We start from the raw sequence: 15,000 nt of genomic DNA on the forward strand, positions 1-15,000 counted from the left end.
AAAAAGAACTGTGCCAGAAACGTTAATACATCTTTGCATTGCAACATAAATAGATTTTGATAGATCTACTAAAATTGTTCTTTATTTTACTTTAATAAATTTACAAATTGGTTATATGAAGTCCAAGCATAAGAATGTATTCGAGAATTGTGATCTAATATCACGACAGCAAAGACAAACAAGTAAAATGTGATATGCATCTTTAATTTGTTTACAGTTTCAGAGACCTTCATTAAAACGTTTCAATCAAAATTATTATCTTTTTTGCAGCTCAGTATCTTGAGTCATTGTGAAACAAATTCCATAATGACAATGTCAGTTGAAAATCACAAGATAAAAGTATCAACGTTCGTCAACCAAATGTTCATTTCCATTTGTCTAAACACCAGTTATCCTATCATAGTCATTCTGCGGTGGGTTGGATAAATCAAGCTTTTCGTATTCATTTGTTTCGCCTGCATTAGCATAGCCACCCCCACTGTCAAAATGACTTGGCTGGACATCCGTATGATCACGTGGCGTCGGCGAATTGCCATAATTGGCTGAATGGGACATGTCGACTTGAGAACTGGGAATTCTGGGATTGCTAAGGCCGCCACCTTGTCTATCGACGATTTCATATTCTACAGCACTTGGATCTGTAGGTTGATTTGACGGGTTCGTGTTTGATTTTCTCATTTCTTGCTGATACAAGTCTGACATCACTCTGTGAGCTTTAATGTGCCTATAATATATATATTATAATATCTTATGATTACACTTGTCCTCAGTATTTAAAGTACATTGTTGGAAGTGTTATATCACATTAATTCGTCATATATTTATGATGAGAGACTACAAATAATTTGATACCACATATAATATTTGCATAATTAACTCAAGAATATTAAAACTATTGGTTTCCACAAGAATATTCGGTGAAAAACATAAAGTACAATGCACATGGAACATGTTCACCACGTATCCATGAAAATCAATATGGAGATTTAATTCAGCGTGAAACTGTGACACCACACATTTGCCTGTCAGTCACTCTTATTGTATTTTGCAGTAATATAAATTTATAAATAGTAGTAAATGCAATTATTTGGATGCAATTTGTTGTGGACATTACTTTTCACAAGAACATTGAATAAAGATGTTTTGGTCATTATGCTTCTATATGCCTATTTAAACTAATAATATATATAATGCACGTTGTATATTATACACGCTTCTGAAGTATTAAAACCACAACAAAATAAAAGTTTCTTTTCCGTAACGACACCATTATATCATATAAATCAATTAATCATCAGTTACTAGATGTCAGACATTTGATAATTCTGACATATTGTAACGTGCTACGTTTAACATTAGTAGCAAGGGATATTTTATGTACACCATACCACATATGTGATAGAACAACGAAACCACTAGATCAGTTTGATTTAATAATCATCGGCAATTGAATGTCACACATTTGGTCATTTTAACATATAGTCTTAGATAGGAAAGCTGCAACGTTTTTCTATTAGTAGCAAGGGATCCTTTGTATACTCCATCCGATAGGCAGGATAGTACAACTATGACCTTTGATATACTTATCGTGGTGCACTGGCTGGTAAGAGAAATGGTTCAATGGGTCCACTGACGGGGATCGATCCCAAATCGACAATGTATCAAGCAATCAGGCAATTGTTTTACCACTGGGCTCGTCCCGCCCCACACAAAAAAATGCAAACAAATTCAATATGAAAAGAAACATAAAATCAGATCTACTTGCCAGATGAAAAGACTCGTCATTATGACCAACAGTACAAACAGAATACCCGCCACAACGGCAAAAGCGATACTGGTGGAATCACTGTTACCGGTGTCAGTGTTGCCAGTGTCAACTTGGGCTGTAAGAAAGAATATGTTCGAATATAAAATGTCGTTGGTACTTTTGACGAGCGTGAGTGAGGGTGAATTGTAAATCATTGTACACTGCCATTTCCATTATCCAAATTCTTTGATCTGTCTATGTCAGTTGCACTTATATATACACATCAGGTGCTGCTGATGCACGTATGCATTGGGGGTGGCGGGTGGGGGTAGGGGGTGTGGGGGGGGGGTGTCTGTCTGACTGTGATTGTGGATGTGCTCCCCCGTACAATTTGTGAAAACTAGATGTCCTGAAATGCAATTTCCTGCATTCTACAAGTAAAATTCATCTCTGCCTTAAGAATTACTACAAATAATATTTTCATTCAGAATTATTGGGAGGTAGAGCCCGCTACCTCAGCTCTCACACCTGGTCTGCCGTGCATACACACATACACATTCTCCTTTAAATAATGAACGTTACCGTGCATGCTTGGAATTAACTAAACAGAATATTTTATGTTTAACATTTTTCGTGAATAATTTCAATTAAAAACAAATTGCCAAAATGATGTTCGATCATATCCTGAATCCCCCTTGTAACAGGCCTGATTGTTTTAGTTTGTCATCACACTTACCTTCAACACATGTAAGTCCTGTCCACCCTGACAGACACCCGCTGTTGCAGTATCCCAGTTCATGATTACACAGTTGTTCTCCCTTGCAATGTCGGTCTGCACATACTGATTCACAATTCACGCCATAATGATCTGTATCACAATCTGAAACATGTTATATAATTATTTTCTAAACAAATATATACAATACAATATACACGCATACTCGCATAGTACAGAGGCACTCGCTAAAATTAATAAAAGTTAGTGTTGGGGGTGTCTTAAACATTGATATTACATTCATTCATTCTTATATACAGTTGTATGTCAGGGCCATAGCTAGGATATTTTGTGTGGGGAGATGAATTCTTGGAACGAACGAGTATGGATGCCACCACCACCCCCACCCCGGACATTTTGAAATCAAGAGGCTCTGAAATAACATTTTGCAGCTATTTTTGGGAGGTTACATACTTAAAACGTCAATATCAATATAACCAGTACATTGTAAATTGAATTTGTTTTTGGTGACCTACCCCCCCCCCCCCCCCCCCGCTAGCTACGGCCCTGTATGTCCTATTAACCTTCATGTATTTGTGGTAGCGTTTTGTCATAGCGATATATGTTGCATTAGCTCAATAATGTTTGTCGTTTTGTGAGAACTTTGAACAAATAACGAATCCTTGCAAAATAACGCGTTTAACACAATATCCAGCTGCACAACAGCTAGCACTTAAGCCTTGTTGACAAAAATAATAGCAAATATGTTTGAAATAGATATTTTATGATATAAATGATTGTATAACTGAATGTGTATGTTGACACTAATCTTCAATTTCTTCAAGTAGAAAATATGTTAAAATGTATATGCAATATAACTCGTTTATTGATTTGGAATGTGTGTCTATATCTATAGACGTAGAAGTAGTTGCGTTGTAAAATAGTATTATAGAAAATTCTTCCATAGCAAACTTAGTTTAAATTACAAAATGTGAATAATCTGCAATGATATATTTGATTCCTGTTGATAGCCGTGAAGAAGCATTCTGAGAGAAGAGCTAAAGTAACACATGCACCCTATCGGGCCCCACAATCTCCTAAGTTCAAGGGTCATGGATAAGTTCTATTTTGTGACAGACGTTTGGCTCCCCATTCAAAGTGACAATTGACCTGGCTTTAACTGTGTCACAAATGGGCAAATCGCAACAAAATTTCATGTCTAAAGCTAAGAACACACTCGACGCGGGTGGCGTGTTGCTTGCAGCCCGCACCCTGTGTCCCCTGCAAGTACTGTAACCTCACCGTGGTGCAAGGGTGAAACATTCTCTATGAAAATGGCTAATACAGTACACCTCCCCTTTTGGGGCACCTTGTTGGCCGTGCGGTGCATCCCGCATTGCTGGATGATAGGATCCTGGTGGTTGAGTTGAGGTGCGGGTATGTTTCTTGGCAACACACCACTTTGGCCTGGAGTTCAGCTAGACCTGATCAATCGGCTAGTCACGCCAAGCTCGAGAGCAAACAATCTTTGTTTTGTTTATATATTCACGAACAAACATTGTTTGATTTACCATTTGTATTTGTTGTTCTAGGGGTGGTGGCTACAGTAAATTGGGAGACTTATTGTGTGTTTATTGCCCAAGTATATCAACCATGTATCCGCAGCTTCGTGTTCCCTTGTTGGAATCCATGGTGGGTGGGGGCATGGTGGTGAATCACATGACCTTAATTAAGGATCATTAAAAAAACACTATAATTTCAGATGGGACCCTGAAAAGGGTCTACATCGAAGTTTCGGACTCTTCTTCATCTGATGAAGAGTCCAGGATTACATCGACCTTGAAGAAATCAAAAGTGGTTTCTTCTCTAGCTTGGCCAAGGTTCCTTGTCATTGAATCTTCAGATGAGGGAATGAATGAATGAATGAACGAATGTTCAACGACACCCCAGCATGAAAAATACACCGGCTATCGGTTGTCAAACTATGGTAAATGTATCAGATGAGGGAGCCTTGCAAAAATGGTCACCTTTTGCTGTACAAAAGGGCCTCGAAGGCTTGGCCAGTGAACCTAAATGTTTTTAAAAGGCTTCGAAATGGTTCATTGCTGGTGGAATGCTCTGCAGAGAGTCATTCAAAATGCCTTTAGAAATCAATGATGTTGTGCAATATTAAAATCAAGGTCAGTGCACATTCATTCCTGAATTCATCAAAGTGTGTCATTAGAACAAGATATCTGCAAGGTGTCAGTGAAGATGAGATTTGTGAAAAGCTCTCTTCACAAGGCCTTTCTTCAGTCAAGCGGATAGAGGTTCGTCGAAATGATGAGTTAGTTCTGACGAATACTTTAATTCTGACATTTAATACGCCTGTTCTTCCAAAGTATATTAAGGCTGGGTACTTGAAGATGTCTGTTTCACTTTTTATTCCCAATCCTTTGCGGTGGTTTAAGTGCCAAACATATGGACATGGTTCAAATACATGCCATGACAGGCTGACGTGTGCCCACTGTGGTCAATTTGATGACGACAGCAAGACATGTCAGGCTGACATGGCTTATACCAACTGCAAGGGTACGCATTTTGCATACACTCGGGAATGTCAAAAATAGAAAGTAGAAAAATAGGTGCAGCAGAATAAAACTGAAAAGCATCTATCTTTTACCGAGGCCAGGAAGTTAGTTGAGACTGCAACATCTGTTGTAGCTGGGAAGTCCTATGCTGCTGCAGTTGAAGTCTCGACAGCAACTCTCTCGGTTCAGACAGATTTGACCTGGCCAAATGATACCAATCACTTTAAAAAAGATCTCGGGTATTCAGAAGGCTCAAAAACAAGCAGTAAAGGTTGTACAAAAACAAGTTAGCAAAGCATCTCAGGTGTCTCCGGATTCTATGAATCCGCCAAAAGGGTCTGCTGCTCGGCAGTCTGACTCCAGTAGACCTGTGAAGGGCAAGGACGCATCAGAAGGAACCCTGTTCCGGAAGATTAAAAACAGTCTTAACAATGGCCAATCCCCGTTAGCAATCAATGAAGCGTTAGATTGTTTAGGTGATGAGATGGAAATTCAATCACCTGATTATTCAGATTATATCCGTACTTCCACCCAATGGCAAATAAATTCCTAAGTGGAAATGTCGTGGGCTGAGGCCCAATTTTGATGAATTAAGTATTTTATTTAACACACATAATCCTCTTGCAGTATGTTTTTAGGAAACTTTCATATTACCATGAGAGGATTTAACCTCTATCATAAATTTAAAAAAACCCTGAAAATAGAGCATCTGGGGGTGTTTCCATATTTGCTAATGAAAACATCCCTCAGAGTATTGTCACATTAAAAACCCATTTACAAGCCGTGGCTGTAAAAGTCACGGCTCATAAGACTCTTACTTTATGTTCAGTTTACTTGCCACCTCGTAATCATTTTAATTTCAATCCTAGGGACCTTCAAGATCTTATTGGCCCTTTATTATTATGGAAGATTTTAATGGGAATGCGAGGATATCAATATTAGAGGTAAACAATTAGAAGACTTAATTCTCAAAAATGACTTTTAGTTAATGATAAAAGTCATACATATTTTCATTCCGCTAGTGATTCTTTCACTTCTATAAACTTAACCCTTTGTAGTCCTTCGCTTTTTTTTTCAATTTCTCCTGGAAAGTTGGTTCAGACCCTTGTGGCAGTGACCACTTTCCCATTATTTTGGAGAATGATGGACCTCCATCGCTTGAAATTGTTCAAAGGTGGAAGTTGGGGAATGCAAATTGGGGTCAGTTTCAGCATCTGTGCAGCACTCGACTGCAACAATTTGTCATTGCTGATGTTGATGATCCCTTCTTTTTGTTCACTTCCATCTTGAAAGACATTGCAGATGGAATTATTCCTAAGACTTCGGCAGTGCCAAAACGTTTCAATAAACCATGGTTTAATGATATACGCAAGGATGCATTTAAAGAGTGAAACACTCCTTGAGAGGTCCAAACGTGAACCTACTGGGGATAACCTGTATACATTTCGTATTGCTAAGACTAAGGCTCGCAGAGGGATTAGACAGTGTAAGAAATCATCTTGGAGAACATTTGTCTCTAAGTTGAATTCACAAACATCAGTGAAATCTGTCTTGAATAGGATCCGTAAAATCAAAGGTAAAGAATCCAGTAATACAGTTCATCATTTGTCTATCAACGATACGGACGTTACGTCTCATCGTGACATTGCCAATGCATTGGCTGGTAGCATTTCTCATATTTCATCTTCTGCTTTCAGTACAGAGGCTTATACATTTGTCAGAACTAAAGCTGAAAAACAATCCATTAATTTTTCATCTGAAAATGCTGAAGTATACAACAGGTATTTCTCTCTGGAGCAATTGCAGGATGCTCTTTGTAGAGCCCATGATACTCATGTAGGACCAGATGAAATTCATTATCGGTTATTGAAACATGTACCGGAATCATCTTTGATGGTTCTTTTGAATGTTTTTAATAACATCTGGATTTCTGGTGACTTTCCTTCTGATTGGAGGACGGCAATTATTATTCCTATTCCCAAGCCTTGTAAGGAACCAATACATCCTACTAGTTATCGCCCTATCGCTTTGACAAGTTGCATTTGTGAAACCATAGAAAGAATGATTAATCGTAGACTTGTCTGGTATCTTGAATCCCTTAAATTGCTTACTAACGTGCAATGTGGGTTCAGATCTAAACGTAGCACGGTTGATCATATTGTTAGATTTGAAACGTTTTGTAGGGAAGCTTTCATTCATAATTAGCACTTGGTATGGGTGTTTTTTGATTTGGAGAAAGCTCACGATACCATGTGGAAGTATGGGATTTTAAATAACCACCATAGCATGGGCCTTAGAGGTCGACTTCCTGTCTTTATTTCTCAATTTTTGAAAGATAGATCTTTTAAAGTTCGGGTGGGGATGGGTGTGCCTCAAAGTAGTATCCTGTCTGTAACTCTATTTTCTGTGAAGATTAACAGCATTACCCAGTGTTTAACACCTGGTGTGGATTGCTCATTATATGTCTATGATTTTGAGATTTGCAATAGATCGTCCAATATGAGTATCATTGAATATAAGTTACAGCTTTGTTTGAATAAACTTCATCAATGGGCAACTGTCAATGGCTTTAGATTTTCAAAGGCAAAAACGGTTTGTATGGATATCTACCAGAAAAGAGGTCTCCACTTAGATCCACAGTTGTTTCTGGACAAAAATCGAATTCCGGTTGTGGAGGATTATATTTGACAGGAAGCTATCATTTGTGCACCATCTTAAATATGTTAAAAAGAAGGGTTTAAAAGCTCTCAATATTTTAAAAGGTATTGGTAATACAGAATAGGGAGCAGACAGAAAGGTTATGCCCCATTTGTATCAATCTCTTGTGAAGTCAAAACTGGATTGCGGATGCATTGTGTATGGGTTGGCATGCAAGTCTTACGTGCAGATGCTAAATCCTAGATCCTGACTTAGACTTTGTCTTGGTGCATTTAGAACTTCTACTGTAGAGAGCTTGTACGTTGATGCACGCGAACTTTGTTTGGATGCTAGACGTGCAAAGCTTTCTCTGCAGTACGCTACCAAGATTTAATCATTACTGAAACATCCTACACATAATGCGGTGTTTGATAACAAATATATGAAGTTGTTTGATGCAAGCCCAAATGCTATTCATACAAAATATAATGAATGTCAGGCTTGACCTATTATATAAAACACATCATCATGTGTGCATAACTACGTGTGAATAAATAAGTATTCTCTGCATGTGCAAGGCAATCTCTTACCATTAATTTTATAATATTCGTCTTTTATGTGTATATAATGTAATATTTAGAACTGAGTGGGAGACTCGATGCTATCCTCTTCATCTGATGAACAGAGGATACTGATACTGTCACTGTCATTATCATTGACAATGTCGTCGTCGTCACTGTCACTATTAGATTTGGAACTACAGGTAATAATAGGGTCATTGTGACTCGGCTATAATGCCTTCTAACAACCAATGGGAATCGCTAAATTCGTCCATGCTGCTTGGTAGTTTCTTCCGTTTTCCTCTCATCAATGACGTCACGGGTCTAGCTCATCAACTGTCGACAGTTTCCTGCAAACATCGGAGATCGGCGAAAAAATCCCAACCAAGACTGGAACGCTTAACTTAATCAATAAGGGGAGCGCGGTAGTTGCGTGTTGTGGTTTTACAAATTAACTGCCTTTGTTAGAATGTACAGTAATCCATTAAACATGAAACACGTATATATCTGAAAGTTAATATATAAAACAATTAATATTGTTTAAATACTCACGTATGTCACAACTTGGACTCTTCCATCCCGGCTGACAGCCATGTTGGCATGTTCCATTCTGAACATCACAAAATGAGCTGTCTCCTTTACAGTATCGTCCACTACACTTTGAGTGACATCCGGGTCCAAATGTACCACCTTGACATTCTGTAAACGTAAAAAACTATAACAACAACAGCAGTAACGATAATAATAGTAATAATAATAATAATAATAATGATAACAACAATATCAACAACAAAAGTAATAGCAATAATAACAATAAAAATAACAAAAACAGTCTATAGCTGGCTCACACCTGATATTTGAAAAGGGAAATGCTGTTTTAAAACAATATGCAAATAGATATATACAACAAACTAGTTTACCTGGTATAATAAACAATAAGATTAACTCTAATAAATAGCAATAGGACTCAGCAGCTTGGATTCAATGCCTAATAATAAGTATAACAATGGCTTCGAGGGATAATAATCATAATAATCATAATAATAATAAAAATAATAATAATAACGACGACAACAACAACAATAACTAGAACCATAACAGCAACAATAATAAAAACGTTATAATAATAAAAACAGGAGCAATAATTACGAGTTGTGCAGTCAGATAACTCCCAGCCAGCTTGACAACCTTCTGTACATCTTCCATAAAACACGTCACAGTCCTTACTACCAAGACAGTGTCTGTCATCACACGACGTGTTACAGTTAAAACCGTAGGTATTCTGACAGGCTGAAATGTATACGATGCAGCAATAAAGTACGGTATGACCAGAAAGCTTCGTGGGTTTTATTTTCATGGGTTTGAGGTTAAGAGGAGTGCCTCCAAAATATAACATATACATGTAAAACCTCGAAAATATCAACAAAATTAACAAATTCTTTGGAAATATTAATTGTGGTCTCCATAATAAATTGAAAATTTACCACATGATTTATTTGCTGCTATGCACATATCATAACAAACTGCAAGGAAATAGTGTAGGTTATTACATTCTGTACAGTGAAACGAAGGAAGGAAATGTTTTTATTAATGACGCACTCAACAATTCTATTGATGGTTATATGGCGTCGGACATATGGTTACGGACGACACATATTGAGAGAGGAAACCCGCTGTCGCTACTTCATGAGCTACTCTTTTCGATTAGCAGCAAGGGATATTTTATATGCACCATCCCACAGACAGGATAGTACATACCACGGCATTTGTTACACCAGTTGTGGAGCACTGAGAGATAGTCCAATGGATCCACCGACGGGAATCGATCCTAGACTGACCGCACACCAAGGGAACGCTTTGCCACTGGGCTACATCCCGCCCACTACCACCAGAGATACAACTGCTTGAAACATCAACAACGAAACGTGCTCTAGTGGCGTCGTTAAATAAAACAAACTTTCAACAACGAAATGGTTGTAGTGATAAAACAATAGTGACCTACAAATATATACCCCAAAAACTCAATTAAAGGTCAATAGACGTAGGGGTAATTGTTTGACAATGTAATATTATTTTAACAAAGTCTGAACACAGGCTCTTCTAAACAATGTTTCAGTAAAAGTTGACCCGTGATACACAAAAGCATCTTTCACACGGTGGATATTTTCTTGATTTGTAAACAAAACCCTACTAAAAAGCACATTCGACTTTGAAGCATTACATTTGGCACCTACTGATTCTTGTCAGTTTGTTCACTATATATATATTTTTAAATCAGTAAGTTTAAAAACATATCAGAACATCGACATGTTACAAACAGGTATTTATTTTTTAACACATTCGAAGATAAATGCCGAAAAATGTCTAAAGGCAACTAATTTATTTTATAGAAAATAGAACACCTACGTATTGTACAGTCGAGTGAATGATATCCTCTATCACAGCCACCGACACACTCCCCAGTCACGTGATCACAATCTCGGTTACCATGACAATGTCTGTTTGCACAGGCACTTTTACACCCTTGTCCATATACATCAAAGGAACATTCTGAAATGTATAAGTAATAATAATAATAATAATAATAATAATAATACTCCTCCAAACCCACGAAGTCGCACTTTTTGAAATTGCATAGCTTATAATTGAAACATTTTACAAAAAATATTTTGTGTATTTATGATACATAATACACACACACACACACACACACACACACACACAGAGAGAGAGAGAGAGAGAGAGAGAGAGAGAGAGAGAGAGAGAGAGAGAGAGAGAGAGAGAGAGAGAGAGAGAGAGAGAGAGAGAGAGAGAGAGAGAGAGAGAGAGAGAGAGCGAGAGAGAGAGAGAGAGAGAGAGAGAAAAAAAAAACCACACACAGAGAGAAGAAAACTGCACTGAAAACGTTGGAATGCACCTAAATATCGCAAACTTAACATTTGCTAAATATTTAGTTTTCAGATAGTAGCGGTAAAAGTTTGGTCTGCTAATGATAATAGATCATGATGTAATTAGATGAAGAAATATCTAAGTTGTTCTGGCTACTGGCACTTGCAACACAAACTACTCCATTCACCATGCCAGACCAAGCTATTTTATAATCAGTTCTTACAGCCCAGCATGTGACAGATTGTGTGGAATCTCAAGTCAAGAATAATGTTAGCTTGCATTAAGTCCACGTGACATACAGTAAACTTTCAATTGCGCGGCATGTAATTTGGGTTGTGTTATCAAGCAATAAACAAGCTCTTCGTCGAAACGGCCTGTGCAGTGTTTGGTTTTGAAACACCAAATAATAGTCATCGGTGAAAATGTGTTAAGACTATTTCCAAGCCGTGATTTAAAAAAGATTGTGTAACTGCAAGGAATACGTTTCATAAGGCCAGAAGTAATCACCAACAACAAAACAACACAGACAGCCTACACGCTTTAAAATCTTCTAGTAGACAATACACAAATACAATAAGAAATTATAGCAGTTGGCATCAAAAGAAATTAGAAAATGATCTTTCTAAAATTATACAAACTGACCCTACAAGCACCGGTATCTTTAAAATCATTAATAAAAAACAAACCATACCTAGCAAAGGTCCTCCGTTAGAAAGTTTTATTTTTTATTTTAAAGAGATTAACTACAGATATGATAATGTCAACAATGATAACTTGTGTGATGTAAATGAGATTGCTGAAACAGTTGATGCAAACAGCATTTTAAATATGCCTTTATCTGGTGATGGAATTCTCAAATACGTAAAATGTCTTAAAAATAATAAGACACCAGGCCACGATGAAGTCATAAATTAATACATCAAAACTACAGTTGAAAACGTCTTGTAGGATCATTTAATTTAATTTGGACAGTGGATCGTTTCAGAAGAATGCATGGTTGGAATTATTACAACAATATATATATATATATATATATATATAAACCCACGAAGCTACGAGAAGTGCTGAGAACTGTAGGCCAACACCTTATTAACGTGTGTTAAAAAGCAGGGCCGTAGCTAGCGGAGGGGGGGGGGGGGGATTATAGAAACTTAAAGAAAATTCTCTTCTTAACCGTTTAAGACTATTAACTCCTCAGTCCCCCTCCCCCCCCCCCCATAAAAAAAGTCCTAGCTACGGCCCTGATAAGGCATTCACGAACGTCCTTACCAATAGACTAACTGGATATGTCGAGAGCATTCACATATTATTAGAAGCCCAAGCTGGTTTCAGAAACGGTTATTCCACTAATGATCACGTCTTTTTTCTCAATGCTATTGAACAGTTAACAAAAAAGAAAACATATTCTGTGCTTTCATCGATCTAAAAAAAAAAGCTTTTGATAACATTTGCAGAATAGAACTTTGGTCTAAACTATTAAAATATAACATTGATGGGCAATTATCCAGAGTGATTTAATATAATTAAATTATGTATAAGAAAGCACGGTGAACTATCAAACTATTTTATGTGCGACATATGCGCCTGACCAAATTTTTAGAATTGAATTTGTAATTCAACTTAATGTTTAGGAAGACAAGAACATAGGTTTCAACAAAAACATAAAATATGGAGGGGGGGGGGGGGGGGGGGGACTTTTCCAGGTTACACATTTGAGCCAATGTTCCTCAAATTCCCTACTGATCCTGGAGTTGTGACAAATTCATTGGGTAACAATCAAAGAAAGATGAGAAAAGCAAAATCGTTATGCCTTGTGACCAAGTCATTTATGAAATAGAATTAGCAATTCTGGAGAAATGTTCTGAACAGTTGTATGGTAGTTATCCTACCTCCAATTTTGAATGTAGGCCTACAATAGGATTCTTCATGCAATTCAGCGACATAGAATATATTCTTACTCATGCATGAGGGTGGCGGGACGTAGCCCAGTAGGAAAGCGCTTGCTTTATGCGCCATTGGTTTGGGATCGATCCTCGTCGGTGGGCCCAGTGGGCTATGTCTCGATCCAGCCAGTGTACCTCGACTGGTATATTAAAGACAATTGTATGTGCTATCATGTCTATTAAATTGTGCATATAAAAGATCCCTTGCTACAAATGGAAAAAGTTAGCGGGTTTCCTCTCTAAGACTATATGTAAAAATTACCAAATGTTTGACATCCAATAGCTGATGATTAATAAATCAATGTGCTCTAGCGGTGTTAGTGTTAAACAAAACAAACTTTCTCTCATGCAGATGTTTGCTTTCCAGGAACTGCCAAAAAACTAAATCTATACCTATAATATTATTTTGCGTTTTACATACCACAATGGCAGACAAAAACTATTTTTCTCATGATATGTTTACTCTAAAACATCATTTTCCATTATTTGTGTTATTTTTGATACAACTTTGAAAAACAAAATCTGGAAAGCAAATGTTCATATCTCCTAAGTTCGAAAGGGCCATAACTCTGTGAAAATTGGGTAAATTGTCATGAAACTCAAACTTGATTTGTAACAGAACACAATAAAGGTATATACAAAAAACAAACAAAAAACAAACAAACAAAAAACACAACCCCCCCCCCCCCCCCCCCCCCGCGTAAAATAGCTCAATATCTCGAGGCATTGTAAAACAAAGTTCGGAAAACAAATTTCCTAAGTTCAATAGTCATAACTCTGTCAACTAGGTAAATCGTCATGAAAGTCAAACGATATATAATAGTATGTGATATACCTATATTAACATTTCAGCTCAATAGTGATAGGCATTGTGATAAAAAACAAACAACAACAACGATCTGAAAAACTATATGTGGGATGGACAAACGGACAGAAGGACAGGCAGTGTTCGGTAGGGATCTAATAAATCATTGTGCTCTGGTTGTGTCACTAAACAAAGCAACCTTTAACTTTTCGTTGCTTGAAAAATGCACGTATGGGTTGTGGTCATGTTTAGATGATGTTAGTCAGAATATTTGCAAAACATTTATTAACATTTTAGAATTGTGTAGCAATCTCTGGAATTCCTTGAAAGCATTGTTTTAAGGACACAAATGTAGTTTGAGATTGCTTTAAATGTTTGTTTTTTCAGTGGTTCTGATGACATTTTCGGACAGTGTGGCGTGTGTTACTTTCTGTCACGTGTGTTACAACCAACTCAGACTTAGATTCCAGGGAGACTACAAATAACTATCATTTATTTTATTTTATTTATTATTGTAGATCATCTACTTTGATAACAATTTGTTATCTGTGATCATTTCATAGAGTTTCTTTTAATGAAAATCCATGACACTTCACATGTGTTACCGACCCTTTTGTAACTTTCTTACTCAACCACTTACCATAGTCTAATGTAAAAAGGTTAGCAAGTATACGTTATCATAAAGCACACAAGAACACCCTGATATATCACAGTTATTCAGTAGAGGCTGATAGACATGTCACGTATGTTACCATGGAATTGCCCAGAGACAAGGCAGTGTTGAAAACATGGTTTTGGCTTGTTGTGGACATGGACATAAAACATAATTGGTTTATGTTGTGATGTATTGAAGCATAAATTGATTTGAATAACGTGGTGAAATGAAAGTACCCTTCCTTTGATGCTGACAAGCTGATCAACTTACTTTTGTATAATCCACCATATCACACACACACACAAACACACACACACACACACACACACACACACATATATATATATATATATATACATACATACATACACATACACACACACACAATGACATACACACACACACACACACACACACACATACACACACACACAGACATAGACTACTCAGCATCTACGCACCATTTTATTTCTTGCTGC

General features: G+C 37.1%; 1 protein-coding gene across 1 annotated transcript in view; it reads right to left on the reverse strand.

The window, feature by feature from the left end:
• Positions 1–1,718: 1,718 nt before the first annotated feature.
• The window catches only part of LOC121387130 (multiple epidermal growth factor-like domains protein 10), a 40,495-nt gene continuing 27,213 nt past the window's right edge, over positions 1,719–15,000 (reverse strand). The window contains exons 7-9 of the mRNA XM_041518154.1: positions 8,782–8,928; positions 2,484–2,627; positions 1,719–1,883 (exon numbers count right to left, since the gene is read on the reverse strand). Coding sequence (XP_041374088.1) covers positions 1,729–1,883; positions 2,484–2,627; positions 8,782–8,928 — 446 coding nt within the window. The 3' untranslated portion in view covers positions 1,719–1,728. The remainder of the gene's footprint in view (positions 1,884–2,483; positions 2,628–8,781; positions 8,929–15,000) is intronic.

Source organism: Gigantopelta aegis, chromosome 13, assembly GCF_016097555.1.
Source record: "Gigantopelta aegis isolate Gae_Host chromosome 13, Gae_host_genome, whole genome shotgun sequence".
Classification (NCBI taxonomy): Eukaryota; Metazoa; Mollusca; class Gastropoda; order Neomphalida; family Peltospiridae; genus Gigantopelta; species Gigantopelta aegis.